Genomic DNA, 26,574 nt, shown 5'->3' on the forward strand with positions numbered 1-26,574 from the left:
ATAGAAGTATATGGTAGAAATGTGAATGTGTAGTGAGTTATCAATCACAAAATAGGTGTGTGAAAAGTATTATAAGAGCAGTGATTAACACCTTACGTACAGTTATAGGTAGCGCTATAATGACTGCATAATGGATGTATAAGGGATGTATATGACATACAGACGTTATGATTGTGTAATAATGTACGCAAAGGTTAATACCTAGTCCAACTAGGGCTAAAGAGGCAAGTCCCTGTGCCATATTTTTTGGGCAGGTTGTCCTATTGGGGGATTGGACTCCCTGGTGGGCTTCGGCTCAATGGGCCATTCGGGAAGATCCTTGTAACGGCCCATTTACACTGCGGAGGTCTTTGTCTATGAGGCATGGTCTATGTTGTGTCCTCTCTGTGAGAGGAGGGTCTGTACCGTTGTAAAAAGGATGCATTGTATGTCCAGCATGTACGGCATAGCATGTCATGTGTATATGGATATCCGGGGAACTGTGCAGATATTGGGGTAATAAATACACACATGCTATGTATTGGGGTAATAAATACACACATGCTATGTATTGGGGTAATAAATACACACATGCTATGTATGTGGAAAGGAGTGTCTGCTTTAAAGGTGGAATCAAAGTGTAATTAATAAGTAGATACTGAAAGGGGTGCATACAGTGCAAATACAAAGGCGGGGTGTGCATCACATACATGTATATATAGAAGAAGCTTTTTCTCACCAGTACAGGAGTAAAGGTTTTATTATCTCTGCCTGGACACTGAGTATATGGTTCACAGTCCACCCGGCTGTCTCCAGAAGTTCCAGTTTCTGCAACACTTCGGCACCAAGAGAGCGAGTTCCGCTTGTCACCAGATACAGCCTTTTCATCTGGTTTAGGTGTCTAGGACAGTAATATTACACAGCAGACAGAGCATATTTGTAAGTAAGAAGAATAATGACATGCAATGTATGGGATGAGATAATGGGAAGGGTACTGAAAATTGGGATGGGGTGAAATAATAAAAACACACATATGGCCTGGGAATATTATTATTATTATATTATGGGATTATTAACAGTAGATGCAATATGGAAAAAAATGTCAATTCGAAACACATAAAGCTATGTTGTAATAAAGCTAAAAGAAACATAATTAAATATTTGAAAGAGCTAAGAAAATCTTCCTCAATGCATCGTCTGTGATAAACACAACTGCTATCCAGTACCTGCCAAAATAACATCATTTGGAGGTGGATTCAACGTCTTTATTGACTTTACTGCACAAAAAAAATCATATGCCTGCACGCTAGCTTGGTAATTCTATTTATCACAAGACCCTGAGAGATATTTGGACTCTCCATGAATACCCGTGAGATTAGATCCCATTGCCGCTGCTGTTGTCATAACAGAACCCTTCAAGGCCTTTCCCCATTTATGTTGTTTTCTACATATCTACAGCTGAATAATGCCCTTCCTATGAACTGGTGACCCATCCTGCTCTTTATAGTCATGGTCAGATATCTTTCATCTTGCATCTTTCTTCTATTCTTAACATAAGGGGCTTAGATTTTGGAGTAAAATACCTCTGTTGTCTTGCTGCATCCGGAATCGTTTTCAGCCTTTCAATGTCCATCCACAGCCACCGCAACTTCTCTCCTGATGTTCCTTTCAGAAACGATTTAAATTTTTCGAACTCGCCTCTGGTTCTGATGTGAGCGACTTCTCCTTTGTGACTTTGGGAAACTGGAGTGTGTCCTTCCTCACATTCAGACCCGGCAATCTCTTCTTCGATGCTCAGTTGTGAGCTTCTAGAACTAATGGAAGGTGAATCTGTACTCTCCAAGTCCAAGATTGACACGTGATCCAAAGTATAGATATCAAGTTTTTCAGCGATGTCCTTAGCGATGTGTCCAGTCAGCTTAGAGACTACAGATTTCACAACGCAGCCGACATATAAATCAGCAAACTCTTCCAGCGTCTGAAAAACTGGAACTTTTTTGGTTTTGATGTCTTCCAAAACACTTGTTTTCTCTTTCGGCTCAGCCTCAGATTCATTTCCCTTCTTCCATTTAGGTTCAACATACAGTCTAATGGGTGTAGAGCTTTGGGAGGGTGCGATAGACACAGAATATTCATCCTCATCTCTGGTTCTGTAGTAGCTCCTCTCTGGTGTTAAAGGCCCACGGGTTTTGCGCAGGAATGTGTTATGAAGGTTAGACATACATTCGTGGGAACAGCCATCTGTACCAAATAAAGAGAAGAACTTCAGAAGGCTAATGTCAGAACTTCAGAAGGCTAATGTCAGTGAAACAATTTACTTATGCTCCTTACATTACTATCTAGTCTACAACGAATGCATCTAGTTATTCCTCATCCCTCTAGACTGCTCAACCACCTGTATACTATAAAACCAGGCTCCATTTTACCATTAGAACTAGACTTTATAGCTTACATGACTAGACCTTAAAAGATGGTAACCAAGCAACAAAAGATGATGGAGTTATTTGGTTTGTTCCTTAAACGGGCATCAGACATCACAGTGATAATAGCCATAAATCCAGACATTGGGGCATTGAAACCGGCAAGACTAGCAGCATTAAGGAAGCCTTTGGGTGGTTATGTTCCCACTACCTCTACTTAATTCACGCACAAAATAGCAGTTCTAGTCTCCATGTTCTATCACAAGGTTCCAGAATAATGATATTTGTGGTAAATCTTACGGTCCGTTAAATTTGACCTATACCTACGCATAACAGAAACGCAAAACATTTCATAATATATACTCTTCTTTAACCTGAAACATATTTAGCCTTAATAACTAAGTGTAACATGGGCAGTTTCCAATAATAGCAGAAGACTATGTGTATTGCTATGTCTGTTGCTATTTTGGAGGGATCAGGGGGTCCCCAAAATTTGGGGGGAAAGTGCTAATCTCACTCCTTACAGAAAACTTGCATTCTGTCCCAAGATTTCTGATCCCGGAATGAAATGTATACAAGTAATGAGAATTTCTCACTCACCTTCACTACCATTACTCGTGGTGAACAATGCAGAGCTGCTCCTTGGAGACCCCCAGGCTATGGGGCGAGCGAATGAGTTTGTGACAGCAGTTTGTTCGCTTTGTTTGGCCACAGTAAACCAATCCTTTGTCTGGGTAAACGATGCCTGGGAGATAATAGTTGTAAATTTACCACATTTTGGATCAAACGCAAACACTTAAGAAGCAAAGTCCATCTCTAAAGCATTCCCTGTACTTAGAAAACAGACTTTTTGTGTAGTATGTGATTAAAAGTACTTGGAGATTAGTAGAAAAGTAGAATTGTCGTGTTTTGCTACACTGCAAGCCCCCTAACACATTTAGTGTGTATTTATCTTAAATACAGATATAGATTAGCAGTAATAGTATTTATTATGTTAGAATGTAATTGTTTATTCATGTTCTTTTTCTTTATAAGGGAGACAAACTTTGTTTCTCTCACTGAACTCCCTGACTGCTGACCTCACAACGATCAAAAAGCGAGACGCTACAGCCCTACGTTCCTGACCACACCGAGTTGGAAGGCGTGGGGACAAAGAAACATTCAAAATGGTTTCGTCTGGTATACATTGGGATCCCTTCTGTGGTGCCAACGCTGACACAGGAGCAGCAAGAGAATGCAGCGATGCCGGCTCCCGATGCGCAGACTATCAGCGAACTCCCTTTCCCATATGACCGCCGCGCGCATGGAGGCGCACTTGTGATCACTGAAGCAAACATCATCTCCTCAAGGACACTAACCACAGCTCCGCCACTTACTTCATAGGCCTGGGTACAACGTATAATGGTATAACATCTAGATTTATACCTGACCGAGTGTGACAAAGAACTTCCGCATGATTTCCTGGTCTTCTGTCTCCAGAGATGGTGTTGGGCTCTTTTCTTTCTTGTGTTTCCAAGGCACGTAACTTGGGTCAATATAGACTTTCATACCTATGTTTTTCACTTTTACCTGCGACATCAGTTTGGCAAGTCTGTAGAGATCAGTATAATATATTGTTCAATAATAAAATAAATAGATTAAACGCGCACCCAACTAGAACTCAAAGTACTAATGGAATTTTGGTTCATGTTCCCATTCTATAATAAGCAAAACAAAGCAGAATCTTGTGAAGCCCACCTTCTAGTTACGATATACCGCTTACACTTTATACCGCTTACACTTTATACCGCTTACACTTTATACCGCTTACACTTTATACCGCTTACACTTTATACCGCTTACACTTTAGTTTTCTGGACAATGGAATCCTTTCAGTATCCTTGGTTACTCTCGCTTTTTATGGGTCTGATGTACAATTAAAAAGCCATTCCTCCATCCCAAAGATCTTTGTACTATTAACCTCGTAAAACTACTCTCTACACGCCTTTCCTCATTCTCAAGAGCCCAACTACATGCCCAGATACAGGCAGTGATAGAACCAGCTATGGTTTTATGGGTCAAAGCGTAGCATTTTTACAGTCGCTGTGTATAGATGAAGTATGTGTGGGAAACAAGACAAAACACCGACAAGGTCCGTACCGGCACAGAAATTGTCACTATAACCACTTTGTACTAAGCATTTTTCTCCTTAGTCACACACCTGTCAATCAAAGAATTGGTTACACCTCTTATTACATTTGTGTATTTGGATTTGTATAAATTACAATTTTAACGAAAATTGGCAATTTCGTTAATTCGTATGAATGTTCGAAAACTAGAAGGGACCCCCAACTAACCAATGACAACAAAACAGAGAGCTCTGAATTTTCCTTTGCATTTTGTTGCTCTCACACGCTCACTCACACTCTCTCAGTGTCTTGTCTTGTCTCTTCTTTCCTCGTCCGGTTCTCCCTGATATTTTCTCCGTCTACCAGGCCTCTGTAAATTTGTCTGCATTTTTCTGGCCTTCAGCTATGGCCATGGCTCGCACCACAGGGAAGCACTCCTTGAGGACTGGTTAATGGAGCAAATATCGGGTAGAAGCAGATGACGAAAGAAGGAAAAGAAGAAGCGGAGCTGCAAAAATGGGAGACAGGGACAAGAAAGTGGTCATCGGAGAGGGTAAGGAGACATTAACAAAGTGTGAGAGCCATTCTGAATTACAAAAGCCCCCCAAATGTTGTCCAAACCAAAAGGGCAGAAAATTAAGTTCATTGTCCAAAAACAAATGGAACAAAAACGAAATTAAAATTTTGACTGAATCATTTTTGGTCTGTTTGCACATCTGCTAACTATCAATAAACCATTGCTCATTGCAGTACCTGTATTCAAAATAGCAATCACTTTTTAGAAATGCCGGAAGCCTCTCTCTCTTGATCCACTGAATTCCTTGCTCACGACTCAGGCACTGAAAAATAATTGGGATATATCAATAAAAAAAAAGACATTTAAATAATGAAGTACAAACAAAAAGTCATATTTAGGGATCAGCACATTTCTACTGTGACTTAAACCTTATTTAATTACTAAATCAGACACTTTGGCAACGTTTGGCCAGTCCAATTCTCCACTGGACAACCCAAAAAACGTAAGAGCCACCAAAGTGTTGTGAATGTGCTTCTTATTTGTCAGCATTAAGTTAAAAAAAAATAGTTGGCCCAGTTCAGATTTTGGATTGGCCAGTAAAAGCCTATACATTTCCATTGGCTCTGGGGTATTTTTATTACTGTCCAAATGAGAACATAAACCAAGTTAACTGGGAATAAAACAAAGTATCGTAACTGATGTCTAAGGGAACCGGTTTGTTTTTCAGTCACCCATTCCAAATTGCCGAATGGAAAGTTTTTTCTGATACAAGACATATTTTTATCATTAAAAATGATGTCCTTATGTTGTATGTTGCAGCCAAACCACAGCTGTGTCGTCATTGTGCAGTTACATATGAGATATATAAAAAAAACATTTCTAAAAACATCTTCGTGATCTGAGATTAGGTCCAGGCTCTTAAAAGAGCAAAACAGCATAACTAATTATTCCATGAGCCTAAAAATATGAAAAAGAAATAAATAATTGACAAGATTCACCCTTCTGGACCCAATACATTACATTTACTTATATAGCGCAAGCAGATTCCGTAGCGCTGTATTCCATAGTATTTTGCATCTCACTATGGCCATGAGCCCCACAACAAAATGTACAAATTATGTGCTGGACAAGATAAGAAAAAAAAATAAAAATGCATACAAAACAATATTCACAAAAAACTACAATATTTTAAGACAAAGAATAATTAAAAAAGAGATTTTAAGGCAAACTATTAAATTCCGTTTTTACTAAGTAAACACAAAGTCTTACCATGACGCTGTAATTGTTGTCTATATTGAGATCAGTGAAAGATGTTTCCTTTGGTATGAGATATTTCACATTTCTGCTGGCATCGTAGACGTGGCTGGAAGCTTCGTGCAGACGTAACATTTTTTTAATTTGCTGGTTGAGTCGTTCCGGCTCATTGCTTATTACTTCAAAAATTCCATATGTTTTATTGAATTTAATTGGGTCAAAAAAAGTCTGAAAAACAATTATAGATGGTTTAGACAACATGAATACGACTATGAATGGATTGATTTGAGACTCTTCAGGAAGTAGGAGGATTTTTGGACCGAAGTGAAAGGTTTTTCCACAGATTTCCTTGTGTCAGGTGACCTGGCCGTATTTAATTGATGACATTTACTCAGAAGGACCTGGGTCCACACTAAGTATTGTCTCGGGGCTAAATGCAGACAATAATCATCTTAAAACATACAAAGCTCCAAGTCGGTGATCACTCTTAGGTATAAGGGAGTTGTCATATCCGGTTTTCATTTATATAATCCATGCCAACATGCTGGGCATCTTGGCATCCCTACCAATGCAGTCGCCAAAAACCTAAATATCCCCAGACAGCTTGACAATGGTCTATAGAGTTACCTCCCAGTTGAGATCCTGAGTCAAATGAAGAAAAAAACAATTGTGCAATTACAAAGGAAAAATATAACTGAAGGACAAATGGCTAATTTGCAAAACACTTTTAGTGTGAAACAAATCTCGGAGCGGGTCAGGGAAGTAATGCTTGGTGTCCATTCTTTTGCTATGTAAATTTATATGTTGCTGATACTCTGTATTCCTGCCTAGGTCTTCTTGTTGTTTGCCATCACAATGACCCCCTCACATCCAAATGTTGCCCCCTATGTAAATAATAAATGAATGCTGTATTTAGAATATGCGTCATGTTCTGATTTTCTTGGTTAGTCCTTAGGTCCCTGTTCTTATTTTTTTTTATAGGTTTTGTTACTTATTACGCCTCTGATAAATTTATCATAAATAATATGATGTATATGACATGGCCTCTCGATGCATATAACATGGTGTTGGTGGACAGGAACTGGCAGTTTCTTAACACTTTTGCATTCATCACGGTTACTGCTAGAGTTACAAAAGGAAATAGATGAAAAAAAGATGATTTATTCTGAAATATATATTGAAATACTTACAGGAAGACTTAAGAATTCATTAAAGTACTCGACAAGCAAGTCGTCCGCTGCTAGGAAGTCCTCCTGTGCCAATAGAAATGAAGAGATAACGAAACTTCAAGGGGAGCTATTACCACCATGCCCAATATTTTTGAATAAAGTATTATTATCTAAGCAATACATATTTAAGTATTTAATGCTCCATATTGTCCTATGCGTTAGACTGAAATCACAGTTTAATAATGAGTTTGAGTTCAAACTGCCCCCCAGAACCCTTTTGCTAGAACCCCAAAAACCTATTAGAAGCAACAAGGAAATAGAAGCTTCATAACAAACCAAAGCGTCTGCAATCAGCTCCCCATGCACGATGATGATGAAAAATAATGATGATGACGATTCCCTATTTTAAGTGTCTTTACAGACTCTAGTTATTAACACGCGGTCCCAAATTGGAAGATCGGGGGGGTTTTCATGAGATGACGGATATTTGGTTGTAATGTCCCAGTGGCAGGACTCACACCCCTCTTACCAACATGTGTTCAAGCAAGCTTAGGGTATCCAATACATGGTTAAAAAGTGGGTGAAGAAAGATCCAACTTTCCAGGTCACACCGCCACACACATTGCTGCCACATTCTATCATGACAGCCCAGCGAAATAATGGTAACTATGTTTATACGTGTAGTGATACACATTCTAACACTACATCATCTAGCTTATCAATGACAAGCTACTCGAACTGCGTTACTTTGAGTGTTTGGCGATAAACCTCTAATAGTAAAATATATACATTAGCCTCACATAGCAACTAACACCCAGCAATGTGTCGGCAGCACGAAATACCTACGTCTGTACAAACATTGTGCAACTCCTTCAATAGTAAAAACAAATGAAGCACCTTATCCACACATCATAAACCGGAGAAAAGAAAAGGGGAAAAAAAGCCTCTCTGAGCTGTATCAGACCTTAAATGTTTGCATTATATCCTACAACACAAACAGTTATTGAAACAACACTTATATAGTCACTTATTGTTAAGCTTGAGAGCGAGACCTTCTCTGCCTAATGTGTCGGTTTGTCCAGATTTGTCGGACCCTTGAATGAATGCATTTTCATTGTGGGAGATAAATGAGTAATAAATCAGTAGCCCTGATTATACTTAAAGCAGTCCAGAGAGCCATACATAGGGTCCAGCCCGCTATTGACATCATATCTACTTCTAGCATTGAAAGGAGATGAAGGGGTATTGCCGGCCAACACCTCAAGTAGCCCCTTGGGGTAGCTGCCCCTCTTGCCCCTAGTAGTTCCTGTCCTGGAGTAGAGATTTCTGGGCACCATATTTAATCAGGTAGTTTATCTTTTCATCTCACAATAAAGACCCCAAATCACCGTTTAGTGAGTCGATCTCAGTGTCTGGTCTACTTAAACACACAATAGACCGTTACACATAGATAGAACTAAACACATCCGATACACGGCAGATCCGTGATCTGTTCCCATCCTCACATCGGGTTCATATGCACACTGACAGCCTTGGATATCTAGAATGTATGATGTAGACTTTACAAGTATTAGGGTAAATACTTACGAAATCATCTTCTGTTATATCAGGAGGCTCTAGAACAGAAAAAGAGGAACGTTTAAGATAAGTTACTGTCTGAGATGTTACTGGGGGGCCGGGCTGATGACTTCAAACAATATAACTAGGACCCGATCAAAATACACTGAGCAAACCAATATGTGCATTCTACGTCACTCAACTAAATAAACAGTTTCAGGCAAGGTAATTGGTTAGTTACCCATTTCACAGCACCAAAAGGGTTAAACGCAGGCAAAAGACTCGTTAATGTTGTCTTTGAAACATTTAGCAATTTCTTTTGTGATTATCCTTTCTTTGTGCTTCTTTTATTTATATTGTGTCCCATGTATATTGTTTTATTGTTAGCACACCACCGATAACTCCGGAGTATACAATAGGGTTGCGTATCAGGCAATTTTTTGTAGGAGAATTTTCCGACCAGTGCATGTAAAGTATTGCCCTAAAGTATGTGGGGCAAGGGCAACTGATTCCTTTCCGTGGGTTTATATGCCTCGCGTACAATATATATATATATATATATATATATATATATATATATATATATATATATATATACGGCCCGTCTATGTGAGCACAGCCCTCCTTATCTTTTGTTTTTGTACCTCAAAATTGTTATGCACTACTTTTTATGTCCTGTTTACCCACTGTGCATCGCTGCGGAATATGGTGGCGCCATATAAATCAATAGATAATAGAGGAGTATATCTGCGATACATTGAGTCACGTGGGAAGCCACTGCATCTATTTTTCGGAAGCCGTTATTTTGTTCATGTTTCAGGCAGTCTGGTTCGAGGTGTATCTTGGGGGCAGGCTGTCATTAGAAACTTTGTGACCCTGTGCTAAATGAACTGGGTGATGCGCATAGAAGAATATATTTTATATACAGGTACCCCCCTAAATATTCTGAGCTCCCACAAAAAGGGGCATCTGGGGAGGAAAAGGGCAAACAATGCCCGGGCACTTTGGAGATATGTTTGCTAATGAGTGCAATTAAAAGTCCTGGAAATGACAGGAATGGTTAGTATGAAAGCACCAGCGTTAAAATCAAACATATATTATTGTCAATCTCTTCACAGACTTACTGGTGAAAATAATGAAACTTTATAACATCTGTAATATAATAAAATAATAATAATGGCAAAGAAAATAATAATAATTCATAAAAAAGCTGCCTCATCCCCAGATCGTCCGCTTGTGATACTTTTTCCCACTCTGCCCCACAGTGGATTTAAATGCCCAGCTGTTAAAAAAAAAACAAAACAGTCTATAACTCGGTCATTAAAACTTTATTCTTTTCTACGGGAGGAAATGTATTAAACCGGAGTATAAAGTAAACGGGGCAGTAGCTGTTTGTTAGACAACGTGTTGCCCAACTCCTGGCACGGCGATTCCGGTGTCTGTCCTTATACCAGGCAGCTGAGCGCCCACAGCCCACGCTAACCACAGCCCACTCTTACCGGTTGTCAACGTCTTCAGCCTCATGGTGAGAGACACAGGTCCCGCGTGGGATCTCACTGGGCTGAGTGGAAGTGATTAGGGCTCATGGTGGGATCAGGGTGGATCACTGGGGCTGGGATCCACGCACTCGGTGCTGCGTGGGAGCTGCCTGCTCTCTTCCTGTGTGTAAATCAGGGTTGCTATGGAGTCCCTCTCTGTGGCATGAATGGTGAGACTTCCTCTCCTCCCTACTTTGTTGTTATCCCTCTCCAAGGTGCTGTCCCTGTGCTGTGAGACTTATCCCGTGATGTGAGGCTGGAACCGGCTGTACTGCTTTTCACATGTAGCTGATCTGCAGGATTACAGGACCTTAGCAAAGGCTAGGAGTCATAGAAAGAAATGTGCACGTCATTATTTATCATACACTGCCCCAAAAAACACTGAACAGTGACATCACAGTCCAGTTAAAAAAAGAACACTGACATCACAGTCTGGTTAAAAAAAAATAAAAAATACACTGACATCACAGTCTGGTTCAAAAAAGAACACTGACATCACAGTCCAGTTCAAACACAGAACAGTGACATCACAGTCCAGTTAAAAAAAGAACACTGACATCACAGTCTGGTTAAAAAAAAAAAAAATACACTGACATCACAGTCTGGTTCAAAAAAGAACACTGACATCACAGTCCAGTTCAAACACAGAACAGTGACATCACAATCCAGTTCAGTTCAAAAACAGAACACTTACATCACAATCCAGTTCAGAAAAAGAACACACTGATATCACTTGAATATCCAGTTCAAAAACAGAACACTGACATCACAGTTCAGTTCAAAAAAAGAACACTTACATCACAATCCAGTTCCAAAAAAGAACACACTGATATCACTTTAATGTCCAGTTCAAAGACAGAACACTGACATCACAGTTGCGTTAAAAAACAGAACACTGACATCGCTTGAATGTCCAGTTCAACATGAGTAACTGGCCCAGGCTGCATTTATACAGAGGCCATTATATACACTTTAACACCCAAAACAGCTGCGTGATCTCTAAATCTACCCCATATCAGTTTGCTCCTGGAAATGTAACTTTAACAATCTTTTTAGACGTTTTGTGGGTTCTCAACTGGGTCCTACACCAAAAATACGTTCAATGGGAGGCTGTGCCAAACTGCGTCTGGTTCTTTGGGGTGTAGTCACTCGCATTAACCCGAGCCAACTGCCCACAATGAAGAAAGAAGTCCATCCAATTCCCTATATACTGTGTATATATATATATAGTATATTATGTTTTGCAGGAGTTTTACGCAGGTTGCCCCGTATGGAGGTCTAGTAGTGTTGTAGCAGTCCTTGTGAGGAGTGATTTGCACACTTTGCCCCAGGCAGACACGCATTCTCTATGTGTCATTCACTTGTTAACGTGTTTCCCAGGAGATGGAACACGCTGCATGCTCACCACACAAAGAGAGGTGGATGGGAAATTGAGCCAGAGATTGCCCCACACCCAGATCCCTTCACTGTAGCGTGCGTTTTGAAATACAGATTTAGGGTTTCATCATGCATGGCCCCTCCAATAAATGTTTTGTCCGGTGAAAGAAAATATACTTATTTGTTCTCCCTGCTTAAGCATTTATATTACAATAAATAAATGTGTTATTCCCCTCTGTGCTTCGTAGTTGACCCCTTTGCTTCCAGCCCCAGCTCTAACTTTTGGATGATTTTTTGCCCGCATGCCACTCTGATTGCGTAAAGGACCCCTACACTGCCCTTTCCTCTGTATTTATATATCAAGCACCTATATGAGTTTGTTGGATATCCCATTCCAAAACCCTTCTATAACAGCTTCCACTCTTCTGAGAAGGCTTTCCACAAGATTTTTGGGTGTTTCTGTGGGAATTTCTGCCCATTCATCCAGTAGAGCTTTTGTGAGGTCAGACACTGATGTTGGATGAGAAGGCCGGCTCGCAATCTCCGTTCCAGTTCATCCCATAGGTGTTGGATGGAGTTGAGGTCAGGGCTCTGTGCGGCCGGCCAAGTTCTTCCAAACCAAGCTCATCCAACCATGTCTTTATGGACCCTGCTTTGTGCACCATTATATGGACAAAAGTATTAGGACACACCTCGTAATTACTATAATCAGGGTTTGCGCGCCTTAATTTCAGTGAGGGGAAATCTAAATGCTTCTGCATATCAAGACATTTTGTCTTTGCAGGACGTTTGGAGGATACCCTTATCTATTCCAGCATGACTGTGCCCTAGTGCACAAGGCAAGGTCCATAAAGTCCACAGAAACTCTAATGGGAAAAGTCATTTATACCATCACATTTCCCGGCATAGTTTCAGAAGGGGTGTCCGAGTCAGTTTCCCCATTTTCCCCATTAGACTTTGCTGATGTTTTGAGTCAGATGGTTCCTAACTGAAAAAGACTTCTTGGACCTTCTGCTAGTCATGGAGTTGCCGAGGCTGTACACACACCTCTGACAGATTACCCGCTGAACGAAACCCATCAGGAATATGCCTGCCAATGCCTTCTTTCTACAATGTCATGCATGTTTCTGTTTTCACAGTCTTTTTATTTTGCTTTTGATTATTTCAGGAGTATGATGTCAGGAAACTCCAGACAATCTTAAAGAATGAGTTTGAATTGGGGATTAAATCCTATATCATGACGTACTACACATTTTAACCCCTGCATTTCAAACATCGCTCTTCTAAATTTCAGGTTGCGAGTCAAAAGATTTTTTTAGAATACTGTTCCTCTGGGAATCTGTAGGCAAGTAAAAGGGATCAGTAGATTGAATATTACCTGGAATGCATACATCACAGCCCTATTTGTATAGATTTAAACCGCATTATAATACAGTTTAGTTCATTCTTTCTCTACATGTAGAAATGTATGTGCATATTGATAAATGTAGCTATCCTAAAAGAAGTGAAGGAATGAGTGCTTACGGCATAAGGTGGATTATAAATAACAAGCAAAGGAATGCACGTAGGCAGGGCCGGCCCAGGGCAAAATGCCGCCCCCCCCCCTTATCTACCCTTCCTCTCCCTCCGTCCCCCCCGTCCCCCTTGTACTTACCTTTCAGCAGTTCTGTGGCGAGTCTCCCTGAACAGGAATACTCGCCGCAGAGGAGAGAGAGAGGGGCCCCTTTCTCTCTCTTTCGCTTTTATATAAAAAAAAAAAAAAAAAAAAAAAAGGGCCGTCTGGAGCAGTTGCCCCACTCAGCTCCATTGTCGGGCCGGCCCTGCACGTAGGGAACTAGATGTTCTACTGAGTTCCAATGCTTCTGATGGCGGTGATTAAGTAATGACCTGGCAGAGTGGTTCATTTTTAGCTCTTTGCACACAAATTGTTTGTTTATAACCCCTATTGTGCCTGAACATATGAAGGAAAGTATCCATTTTTTTACCTGGACACAAATTGTGGCATCAATATACACTAAACTGCATTTGGTCACAATAATGGGACTATCAATAGCCCCTATCAGTAAGTGAAATCCACCTTAACAGTGAAAATATGGGCATCCATTGTACGTTGCAGAATATGATGGTGCTATATAAAACAATAAATGTGTTTTAAGTAATCTAAAAAATTAAACATGTTTCCAGTAATATAAATCCAGTTACTTACTGCCCTCCAGTGGCTGGATCATTATATTGGAATAAGCAGAAGATGTGATTGGTTATTTGCAAAGATTTAAATGGAAAAAGACGTTAGAAGGAAATGTCTTTTACTGGGTCTTTGAAAGCGAGGGCTGTCACAGTGTCAACACATATGGTTTTCAGTTTAACTTATAGGATGTGTGGCATAGGCTCTGCCCATCCTGAGTGACAGATATTGGTCTCCTACATCAAAAAATTTTTTGAGAACTCAACAGATCTGGCTAACGGTGTTTATAGATTTTAAAAATGTGACACAAAAGGTATTTTTACTGATAAACGGTTTCCTGGCTATCCATGACAAACATGGAGCTCTTCCCCTCTCTGCTGATAAGACAGGGAAACTGAAAGAAGTATCTTTCCTGTCCTCAGTCTGACAGGTTATCTTCAATTTGGCCTGCCTGTCGTAGCCTCACTCTTCTTGATGCCCTCAGCATTTACCTCCCATACCGAGAACAAAGGGCCAAAACAGAGACAAGGTAAATATGATGTTCGATCTGAATATGCCAAGACAGAATCCTCAACCTTCCCCCATCCTGATTGGAGATGAATCTTAATCATTGTTGAAGACTGAAATTTCCACAAAATCTTCAACAATGTGGGGTAGAAAGGAGATGCTTGGTGATCTTGTGGGAGCAAGTCACTGCCCTGGCCCAGGAATAGTAGCCCTTAGACAAGAAAACAAAACAAACAAGTTTCACCTAAACCCTGAGACCCCAGTACAGTAATCCTGCCAAGAGCAATATGACAGGCAAAATGACTCTGCAAAATTGCCTGCTGGCTAAAAAGTAATTGATCACATCCTGATTCAGGCATTCCAAGCATGGTGCTTAACCCAGCTTCAAGGAGCATGTAGCATCAAAGTGCCATTAAAAATTCAAAACTTTTAGAACATAAAATGAACAAAAAATAAAATGGATACAATTAAAAAAAAAAAATAAAAAAAAATCCCTAGCTGGACAACTGAGTAAACTGGAACCAGAACGACTGTTGGGTACCACACCCCACTTGACAGCTCACCGAAGAGGGGAACATACCTTTTAAAAATTAAACTTGAAAATTATAAAATAAGCTGGTAAAAGAATTACTATTGCAACAACGCATCAGTTGGGTAAAACTAACCTACCTCATGACTGTCTAATGACAGAAAGTGTGTGTGTGTAGACTTATTTTGTACATTAATCTACTGAGCGCCAATGTTTTATGGAGACATCATTCCTGTGGTGACCCGTTCTGCAATGAGCAACAGAGGAGGAACGTCCTGTAGGAAATCATTGTGTAAATCGTAATAGAAATAGCATTTCATTATTTTCTTAAACTGAAAACACACACACACTTTACCACCACTTTAGGGAAAAAAGGGTTGAATGTTAGGACATGCTCTACAGAGACAGAGGGTATATCTAATAAATCGAAATACACATCCATGTTTAATTGTCTCCATATTATATACACACACAGACTATTGAACAATTAACAGAATAGAAGAGATCTGCTAAAATATTTATTAAAAATATACCAATAAAATTATATAAAAAAACAAGACATTAAAAACAAGTTACAGAATATTTGCAAGTTAATGTATGTACACAAAATAAACGAGAGATCATTTAAATATGCTAATACAATATACAGAGCTAAAAACACCCAGATGCGAGAAAGCAGTAACAAGTGCTATACATGAAATGCATTAATTGTGTTATTTGCCCCCGATCTGCAGCAGTGCGTCTAGCTGAATGCATTGCAGTCCTTTACATTATAAATTAAAAAATATATAGTCAGTCAGATGTGTACGCCACCATTGTCCTCCAAGACACGGATAAAAACAAGGGTCCCAAGATGAGAAGTCAGAGTCTTCTGAGGTTCCGCTTACTCTGGGCACTACCAGGAGGTGCATCCTTTTTGTGTATTCTCTTTGCAGAACCACCAGCACATTCTTTTGAGCCATGAAAAGCACACAGACACAGACCGCAGAAGTTAAACCCACAGTCTTTCCTACTGCACGTGCCTTGCTTCTTCAGCGGCTGGTATTTTGCAGGGTACTGACATCGTGGGCAAGGCTTTAATGCTTCATCTGTAAAGAGCGTTTTGGCTACCTGCAGATCAAGGGACAGAGCATTGCATACCACTTTATTTACAAAGAAATAAAACCTAATTGGCGCTTCATTCATTTGGACCCACGATGAGCATTTATTATGGTAGCAACGCTAGAGACATGTCCGTTTTAAAGAGAAATCCTCTATATTCCAATTACAAGCCTACTATGAAAGATCAGTGCTAGTTTTTTGTTTTTTTTTTATTAATATGAGCTCGGTAGGAAAATATAATATTTTTTTTTTTTTAAACTATACAAACCTTAACATACTCTTGCTGTTTTCTAGATGAATGAGCGATGTCATTTGTGTCTTTTGGAGTGAAAGTAGAGTTTGGCGTCTGAAAAGAAGACCTTGCCTGTGCCTGAACACATTTCAACGCAGAGCGACTTAAAAGGTTTAATCTGGTTGCAGCATCTTCTGAAGACAGTGATCGCCCATCCTACAGTGGAATAAAAAAAAAAAAATCTGTATAAATCTGCCATAAATGCGATAGATTCTGTACTTGTGTGTAATAAGCCCCCCGGTCCAGTGATAAATAAAGTAAAGAGATCGTACAGTAGTGTAAACAGATTAACCCCTTAATGACAATTGCCGGTTCTGGCACGGCACGGAAAAACAAGTCGATTATGAGAAATGACGTGCCAGAACCGGCACGCCTTTAAACGGGTGCAGAAAGCGATCTACGTTCGCTTTCTGCACCCAAACGGCGTTGCTGTAATGCCTCGACCTCGAGGCATTCAGCAACGCCACGATCGGCACCAGGGACCATGTCTGGCCCCTCCCCGGGGCGTCAACAACCGCCATACATTGTATGGCAGCGGACGCCCGTTTTAAAAGCGTTTAGGAGGCGATCAACGATCACCTCCTAAACTTAAATGGTGTTGCTGGAATGCCTCGATCAGGAGGCATCCAGCGACACCAAACACTTACCTTTGGAGGGACTGTGACCGCTCCGGAGAGCGGTCACAGCCGCAGCTGCCGGCGATCTTCGGCGGCCCGGGAAAAAAAACAATAAAGGTGAAAAAGTTCGCTAGACGGTCTCCTGACCCTCTAGAGAACTCTGGCTCCACCTGCAGGTTGAATACAGGTACTGCATTCAACCATGCAAGTCAATGGAGCCCAGCTTTCTAATCAGTGTGATTAGTAAAAATAAATGAAAAAATAAAAATTAATAATAATTAGAAAAAAATTGTAAAAAAAACAGTAAAATGTAAAAATAATTTCCCACTGATGTCACTATCAGGGGAACCTTCAAGTTGAAAAAAAATTTACATTTGTTTTAAAAAAAAAGGCAAAAAAAAAAAAAATATATAAAAAATATATATATAACCCATGCATGTGGGGTATCACTGCGCTCAGGAGATGTTGCTAAACACATATTGGGGTGTCATGTGACAGCGGCATAAACCAGGAGCTGTAAATTCATACATAAAGTAGGCGTGTGGGGGAAAAATACACACAAAAAAATACTACTGCAAGCTTTGAAAAAATTCTGGTGGTAAAATGTGTGAATGCAAAGAGTTAAAATACCAGCATTTAAAATACCCTGGGGTTTCTAGTTTTCAAAAATATATGGCTTTATTGGCCACACTGAAATGGCCCGGCTCAAAGATGTACCAAATAGGGCATGGGCAGTGGATCCCCAAATGCCAAAGTTCAACATTGAAAAATGTGCATGTCCCAAATGTGGCCCTTTTGCCCCCAAACAGCCAGGCAAAATCATTCATGTGGGGTATCGCTGTACTCAGGAGATGTTGCTGAACACATATTGGGGTGTTTTGTGATAGTGACAAATACCAGAACCTTTTAATTCATACCTAAAGTAAAATGTGTGTGGAAAAACAAATGCAAAAAAATGAGTACCACAAAGTTTGACAAAGGCTGGTGGTAGATATGGTGCATAGAAAGAGTTAAAATACTAGCATTTGAAATACCCTGGGGTGTCTAGTTTTCAAAAATATATGGCTTTATTGGGCACACTGAAATGGCCCGGCTCAAAGATGTACCAAATAGGGCATGGGCAGTGGATCCCCAAATGCCAAAGTTCAACATTGAAAAATGCGCATGCCCCAAATGTGGCCCTTTTGCCCCCAAACAGCCAGGCAAAATCATTCATGTGAGGTATCGCTGTACTCAGGAGATGTTGCTAAACACATATTGGGGTGTTTTATGATAGTGACATATACCAGAACCTGTTTATTCATACCTAAAGTAAAATGTGTGTGAAAAAACAAATGCAAAAAAAATTATTACCATAAAGTTTGACAAAGGCTGATGGTAGAATTAGTGCTTGGAAAGGGATAAAATACTAGCACTTGGAATACCCTGGGCTGTCTAGTTTTCAAAAATATATGACTTGATGGGGTAAATTGCATTGGCCGGCTTCAAAGATACCCGAAATGGCACATGGGGGGAAGAATTACCAGATTTGGAAAAAATGGCTTTGAAATAGCAAAACGCTACCTGTACTTTTTGCCCCATAATGTGTAGAAAAAAGCAAAAAAACATAAAAACATTGGGTATTTCTAAACTCAGGACAAATAGTAGAATCTATTTAGCAGGTTTTTTCATTACCTTTTATAGATGAGTAAAAGATTTTTCAACTAAAAGTTTCAAAATTTTTCACCATATTTTATACTTTTTTTAATAGTAAATAATATGATACAATCAAAACAATGTCATCTAAAGAAAGCCCTTCTTGTCCTGAAAAAAACAATATCTAATGTGTGTGGGTTCAGTAAACGGGAAAGAAGAAAATTACAGCTAAACACGAGCAGCGCAGAAATGTTAAAACGGCCATTGTCACGAAGGGTACAAAAAGTAAAATCAGCCTTTGTCACGAAGGGGTTAAGCGACATCACTAAATAGTATGACGTTGGGGGGAAACTGGTTCGTAGAACGTTACCTGTGCTTCAGCTCTCTGCTTTTTCAGGAATACCTTTCTTCTCTGATACGCACTTTTGTCTTGAACTACCATTTCACGCCACTCTTTGCTGACTTTCCAAATGCTGTAAAAGTAGACGATTTTCAGTTAAAAAAGTCTTAAAAAGTCTAATTACGCTGGAATTAACCAATAATATACATCACGGTATCGTTTTGAGAAGTTTAACTATTTTGGAGTAGCCATTTAGACTTTGCTAGGAAATTGCCAGCAACAAAATTTACTTAACGATATGCATAAAAAGAATTACCAATTTATACCTCACATCCTCAGTTTTATACCATCTTACATGGAAACTCTCACAGGAAAGACAGGCTTATATATCGACCAATCTCATTGAATTTCTTCTTAATAAAGCTCAATATAGCAGGGGGGTGTTGGTGCAATGGCAACAATAAGCCTTTTCTGCCATAGGCATCACATGCCGGATTACCAAAATTGCAAACCTGAGTGGACTTGAAGTTGAACCAAATTTATATAAAATAATCATATATCCAGCTGAAGATCCACAAGCTCCTATTTTCTCACACTGGCTATGCCATTGGCATAAAAAAAACCTCTAATAGAAAAGAAAGTTTTTCTGCATAATAGACAGAGTGCCCAAGAAATGGCTTAGGACAATACACTTTCCCAAATTGCTGCTCAAGCTATCTGGTACTTGCTCATTTAACTTTTTCTTACCTGCATAGACTTTCGACATTTAAAGAGTCAAATATACAAGCAATTACATGCTTCAAATTTCTGTATTTCAATTCTGCTAAAATATCTAAGTTTTCTAAGCCCATTTTCCTGCCGATCAGTCTTGTAAGGGAATCATCTGACAGCTCAGAACTATCCAGGCTTCCCAAGATATCTTGCACCGATGCATGTGGTTTCCGTTTATGGCTGCTTCGGACAAACATCTCACGGACTATACGCAAGGCAGGTGTCCCTGTCAAATCTTCAATCTTTAGAAGAGAGCCCTCCCTGCAATCATCAAGGCTGGATTCAACTTCTTCATCAACAGACTCTCTTGCCACTTTTGACTTGTATTCGAAACTCAAGAGTTGTGTTTCAGCCCATTCTTCTTCCACTTCTGACTGTGAGCCCCTCTCTCTAAGTGTAGATAATCTTTTACATCGCTCTAGTTTCCTTAGACGATTTTTATTCTGAACTGCCTTTGGGGTCTCCTTTTGTTTTTTAATCAACTCTTGGAAAGAGCCCTCATGATCGGTTAAAGAGTCTTGTGATTTATCAAAGCTGAGAGAGTGAAACGCGCTGTCCTCTGCCGCAGAAGAATCAAGGTCAACTGCTACAGGGTCAGTAGGCGTACATAAATCAAAGTTAAACTTTGCAACAAGACTGCTAATAGGAGTCTGAAATTCTTCTTTTGCCCTAGAAATTAGGTTACAAATTGGAGTTTCGGGTAATTCAGTAAGGTTTTCTTCATTAATGCTCAGAATGCTATTGTCAGTCACACGGTCTGAAGAATGTTGGACCGGAGATAGGTTTTCTACTTCTGGGAAAGGAACACCGTCACATTTAGAATCATCGAAGGTCGATGTCCTCTGCTGAGCAAATGACAGCCTCCACTTTTTGCATGAAGTTCCTGATTCAGCGTCGGCTTTTAAAGTGCTTGTTGCGATTGGTTTGTATGTAGGATCTCTTGGAGAGTGACTAAAAGCCTTTGAAACATGGTCTTCAAAGGTAGGACACCGCTGAAGAGATTTCTTCCTTTCAGAACTCTTTGCTGAACAGTCCAAAGCATCAAAATCTAAGTTACCACCAGATGTAGCTTTAGAAAGAAGAAGTCTCCTGCGCAGGGAAAAGTCTCTCTTAATAACTCGTGGAGTTTCATAAATTCCTGAAGTCATCTGTTTTGGCTCCCATGCTCTCTCCCCGCTGATCGGAGAGAGTACCAGAGTAGGGTCTATATTCTCAGAGTTCTCACATTCGCGTGTCAGACTTGTTTTTCCCGGAGACTTACTGCTGCGTTCACCACAATGAGGGCTGAAAGACTTTAAAGAGTCATATCCACTGTCCTGGGATACACAGGAAGTGTCTGCATAGCCACGCTGCATCTTCCCTTCGTTTATTCTCCTGGTTATATTCCTAGGAAGGCATTCCAAGGTTGCCCTGTTTGATGCCATGTCCTGTTTCTTCCTATTGTAAGCCTAGAAAATAAACAAGCAGCATTAAGTGCATTTTTATTCACACAATCTGTCTAACTTGACTACTAACAAAAAAAAAAAAAAAAAATCCAGTCATTCCACATTTATATTTGCATGCCGCACTCATACACACACACACACACACACACACACACACATACATACATACTAAAAATCTAGAAATCAGTTTAATACAGTGTCAGGATTTCATAGGCATCCCCAGCCAATTCCCTGAACCTGCAGCCTGATTCCCAGGTACAGACCCACAGGCTGTCCCGCGCAGATGCTACAGGAAGACTTGTGCATTCGTATTCGGGAGAACATGAAAACTAACACAAATGTTGCATTTTTGTTGTTCAAACCGAACAAATATGGCAGCGGATAAATGTACACAAGGAATCTTTGTGTGTAATATATACACACATACATACATGTACACACACACTAGGCTAGCCTATTGGTTAAGAAAAAATCCCTTAATATCTCCTAGCTAATCTCCCTGGTCCCTTCCTCCATACAAGTCACTACCTCTAGCCTATATTAAGTCTTCTGGGGTATAGCGGGGGTTAATACAGGAATTCATAGGATCCCGCCAGGATTTAAAAACGGTCCGTAAGAGCGACTCTTATTGGTTGCCGGCAGGGGACTTGTTTAACATCAACCAATGAAGAGCAGCTGCCCTGAAAATCCTTGTGCCAAAGCCATTGGTCTTCCCAGGCCAAGTTGCTCTAAAAATCCCCATTCCTCCCAGGCTAAAGAATGAATGGAAAAAGGCAGCTTCTCTTTATTGGTTGATGCCAGGCGAGCCCCTTGCCAGCAACCAATAAAGTCGCTCTTACAGACCTTAAAATCCCGTATTAACCTCTGCTATACTACAGAGGACTTAAGAAAGGCTAGAAACCAGCAGAAAAACGAATACGAAGAACCTATACGAATATTCGCCCAAAACGAACACGGAAACAGGCAAACGTTCTTAGGAAATTAAGATTTCTGAGGACAATCACGAAGACTACGCAGTGCCCGAGTCTAGTTAAAGGCACCTATATGTGGTGCACCAAGTGCATTCTCCCCTAGGGCTGCACAGCATGAGATATACAATATATAATCATATCGTCGATCTATATATTATGCTCACCCACACGCACAATTGGAATATGTTCCTGCCCCAAAGGAACAAAGTACAAGCCAAAGCCGGGCAACAGGCTCCATAGGTTTTTGCTGGTATTTAAAGCGGGCAGGATTATTATTGTAATACATTTTCAGTAAGTGCGGTATAGGACTGTATACAAGCCTTCTTTAAAAGGGACTGGCAGACAAATGATGGGATTACTAGGTGTAATAGTTCATAAACCTGTGCTCCATCCTCTCCTCCATCCTGCGCAGCACAGAGGACAAAGTATACTGTCAGGCATTGCTAAGGGCTCAGCGGTCAGACAATATACAGAGGCAGGAGTGCAAAACTATTGGTTTTCTTTAATCAAATCAAAATATGCATTCATTTGCCAGCCATTCATATTACAAAACTAAACCGTGTTTCAGAATAAAAGAAAGTTTATTATTCAGCTCATCGATCTGTAACGAGGGGATTTCATACACAGACTATTGTTTGCGGCTCAGGCGTCTATTATTACACGACTCAGACGGCAGATGAGAACCATTATTCATCCACTCTGCACGTTTCCTGATGCAGAGACCCAGACCTCAGTACTCTGCCTCATCTTAGATTCAGAATCCATGCATCTACCCAATACATATTAAATCCCCGCGATGTACTGACTTTTACCACTTTGTCTGCCAGGCTGTTCCACTTATCTACCACTCTCACCATAATGAGAAACTTCTTTACATTCCACCTAAAAACCAACCACAAGGTGCCACCAAACAATATTGTCACAATATTATACACACACTAAAATATATTTATTACACACATACACACACACACAGCGGAATTTGATGGCACTATATAAAACAATAAATAATACTACACACTTCTACATATACATGCACTACATACAAACATCATAATATCCAAAGCAGCATCACTTTAGAGAGAGCTGTAGCTCTTTACAGTATAAACCGTATGTATGATATAATATTTATATTAAATACTGCCCCAGTAACAGTGAAATAACAGACATGCAGCCCCAGCTCCCCCGGTCACCTTCACTCCACAGAAGAAGCCCCAGCAGCCAGGGCCACATCCCGCCTCCATAGGAAGAAATCAGAGATAAAGAAACACACACCGGTACAGTGGCAGACAGTATGGCAGCTGATCCCTGCCGCCTGTCACCAGAAGACGAAAAGCCCTGCAGAGATTTATTATTACTACCAATGGCACTTTCCACATTTCCTATGGCAACGCCAATCCCTGAGCCAGGCTATTCGCCATGGGAACGGTTGGCCACGGTACGCGTGCCACAAGCCATCCGTTCCCTCACTTAAATTCAAACTGCCCGCCATTCCCCAACTGTCCTCTCTCTGCCTTGGGAAGGCGCGCTCAGTCGTATTTAGACCGCCGCTTGCTTGGGAGCGAGCAGAATGCCGGCGGCGCGCTCATCGATTGCGATGTACCATTACGTTCTCTAGAAAGAGCGGGGGCGCGCTTTGCAAGGCAAGCTGCGGCATGTTTTGCAGGGGGCGCGCGCACGAGTTGTGGCGGTGATTCTGAATGAAGACGCGCGCCTACCTCTGGGCGTGTGCACGAGAAGGAACCTTAATACTAGGGCTAGTCAAATTGTACGTTTCTGCGAGAGCTTTCGCTTGCTTGCCGAGGGCCTTTCATCACAGACACTCCCCTCTACCGATAACACGAATATACTGGAGGTTAATTAGTAGTCACAAAAAAAATTTAAAAAAAAATAACCGAAAACGTATCACATCTTCACAGCCAGGGTGTTGAGAAATATTATTAAAGGAACACTCCAGGCATCATATGCACAATAGCCAAGTGGCCCCTTTAAATTTAAAATTTTATACGTACTGCCACCCCAGCTTCAGCAATGGCTTCACAAAGCGGAGGGGAGGCTAATGAGAACCCCAACGCGAGTGATCCAAAAGTGCTCCACACATGTGAACAGGGGTCTTTTCCTGCCGCTGATCATGTGCTTCAAGCATCCAATCAGTGACATGAATCACCAGACCAAGGAGGAGGTGGGAAGCTGCAGCTTTAAGTCCAAGTTTGAAGCACACTTTCTAAAGTTTTTTTTATACGCAATGAAGGGCTGTCTTAGACACTTCCATTTATAGACAGAAGCAAAATGAATTAAGACTGAAGGCCCAACCCTGGTAGCTTCTAGAACATGTAACCAAACATGCTAAGCATTACATGAGAGACTACAGGGGCCGGTATACAATCAAATAACCAATGTCTTCCCCTTTAAGGGCAACTCCTCACAGAACATCGAGAATACACTGTAAGAGACAGAAAGGGCTGTTACCAAGGCGTTATCAATTAGCCTGCGCTTCTCACCCTTGACGTGGCGGGTGAGCTTAATTATGCTTTGGCCAATTCATATAACCAAAACCTCATTTATATTATGTTTCTATATTTGTTGCCAACTTTATTAGGGTGAGAAGCGCAGACAGTATTTTGTTTTTTGTATACGTTGTACAGCCAACACACTGTATTTGCAGCATGCTCACACTGTTTGGCAGGCCTCATATTATACATTTGTATTATTTGAGCCTGAGACTAGCTTAGCGCACCGACATTTTTTCTTTTCCCGGTTATCAATTAGCCTGCCAGACACAAATTGCCCCACCTAGGTTCATCAGGAGGAAACTGTTGGGGTACTTTAAGGCCAAGTTTCTCAGAGTTTGTATTAAAAGGCACACTCCAGCCCTCACGTACACCGATATATATTACCGATATATATTACCCATCAGAATTCTCTCTGCCCGGCTAGTTAAACCAACGTGAAACACATTCCATCGCGGTGAACTAATATTCAGAGGGTTTACACTACTCTTCCAGGGGGTCTAATGAGCCCACCATGCGCAACCCCACCAAGTTCAATGGGAGCTCATTACGCAGCTTCAAGCAGCCAAAGCTGATACAAATAACATAGGGGGGGTGATCGTTGGAGCTGCACCATTTTCAGAGAGCAAAAGCATTTTTTCACATTAGTACAGATTAAGTTAGTTTCATATGCATTTGTGTCCGTGGGGCAGTATACTGTGCCTTTAAACTAAAGTGTGCACACAATACCCACCGCATTCACCTGCCGTTTCCCTCATAAGGACGCATTTTCCCAGGTCGCAATTAAAGGCACTGTTCCACTTAGAAGAAGAAACATACCTTCATTGATAAGGATTTATGTGAAGGTTTGGGCTGCTAACTGCAGTAGTTGGGCAAATCAACCATCAGACATCAAAGATAAGCATCAATATATTCTACAGTCTCAATTTAGTTTGTTGCAGATATAAACACTAATAAATACTATATATATATATATATATATATATATATATATATATATCTCAAGTTATAGGACATCCTCTATAATACAGACCTAAATATACCAATCACACAAAAAGTCACCTTCCCTGAGGAGCTGATATGGAGTCAGCCGCTTCAAACGCAGAAAAAATGAGAACTCAGGAGTAGAAACAGATGGAGTCCTACCTACTGGTTTCAAATTTGTGAGTTCTGCTGGTCATGTGACTAATACCCATCAGGACATCTATTTAAAGGAACCCCATGCGCAAACATGGATTTGTAATTCAGTCCAGTAGTTTTAAGGGACCGGTTATTGCGATTGTATATGTAATAATAAAATATTGCATGCTTGTGTGCGCGCAATAATCACCAGGAAAATAGCCATATGTTTTTCTAAATTTTGCTGCGAAATGTATCGGTGAAGGGAAATGGTTATGGCTGTCCCTTTAAGGTTCACAACTATCATCTTCTTGACTTTATTTTAGATGTTTTAGGACTGGGATTACATTTCACAAATAAATAGAAATTCAGGTGTATCGTGAGAAAAAAGGTCACTCCATTAGTTGCTGTGGTGACTGCACTACTTATACCGTTTGCACTGGGGCTTTATACACTTCATTCCCTCACAATTAAAATTAGTTTATGTCAATGTTTGGTTTTTCTGAGGGATAGGATTGGGTTAAATGTATAGAATTTTCACTGCTCAGTCATAAATACTCTGTACTCTGCTACTTTGTAGCACTTAATATTATCGTGGGGTTTAATATATATATATTTGTATATATAATCTAT

General features: G+C 40.4%; 2 protein-coding genes across 2 annotated transcripts in view; both read right to left on the reverse strand.

Annotated features, from left to right (window-relative positions):
* Positions 1-10,528, reverse strand: part of LOC149305591 (regulator of G protein signaling 22-like) — a 34,343-nt gene extending 23,815 nt beyond the window's left edge. The window contains exons 1-9 of the mRNA XM_089477586.1: positions 10,504-10,528; positions 9,035-9,063; positions 7,469-7,531; positions 6,294-6,506; positions 5,261-5,346; positions 3,825-3,990; positions 3,000-3,144; positions 1,577-2,220; positions 719-880 (exon numbers count right to left, since the gene is read on the reverse strand). Coding sequence (XP_089333712.1) covers positions 719-880; positions 1,577-2,220; positions 3,000-3,144; positions 3,825-3,990; positions 5,261-5,346; positions 6,294-6,506; positions 7,469-7,531; positions 9,035-9,063; positions 10,504-10,528 — 1,533 coding nt within the window. The remainder of the gene's footprint in view (positions 1-718; positions 881-1,576; positions 2,221-2,999; positions 3,145-3,824; positions 3,991-5,260; positions 5,347-6,293; positions 6,507-7,468; positions 7,532-9,034; positions 9,064-10,503) is intronic.
* Positions 10,529-16,001: 5,473 nt separating this feature from the next.
* Positions 16,002-21,251, reverse strand: LOC149305592 (F-box only protein 43-like). Its single transcript, XM_089477587.1, has 4 exons — positions 19,873-21,251; positions 19,156-19,258; positions 16,510-16,689; positions 16,002-16,250 (listed from the first exon to the last, which is right to left on the reverse strand). The coding sequence occupies exons 1-4, from the start codon at positions 21,249-21,251 to the stop codon at positions 16,002-16,004; spliced, it is 1,911 nt and encodes a 636-aa protein (XP_089333713.1).
* Positions 21,252-26,574: the final 5,323 nt, after the last annotated feature.

This window comes from Sceloporus occidentalis, unplaced genomic scaffold (genome assembly GCF_023333645.1).
Source record: "Sceloporus occidentalis isolate IW3139 unplaced genomic scaffold, rSceOcc1.0.p SCAF_11, whole genome shotgun sequence".
NCBI classification, from domain to species: domain Eukaryota; kingdom Metazoa; phylum Chordata; class Lepidosauria; order Squamata; family Phrynosomatidae; genus Sceloporus; species Sceloporus occidentalis.

What these genes read in the sequence shown, in the direction of transcription:
- LOC149305592 (XM_089477587.1), bottom strand. Translation starts at nt 21,251, where the DNA reads ATGCAGCGTGGCTATGCAGACACTTCCTGTGTATCCCAGGACAGTGGA. An exon ending in AATGTCGAAAGTCTATGCAG is followed by an intron (nt 19,259 to 19,872) that starts GTAAGAAAAAGT and finishes CTACTTTTACAG; the next exon opens with CATTTGGAAAGTCAGCAAAG. An exon ending in AACAGCAAGAGTATGTTAAG is followed by an intron (nt 16,251 to 16,509) that starts GTTTGTATAGTT and finishes CTTGATCTGCAG; the next exon opens with GTAGCCAAAACGCTCTTTAC.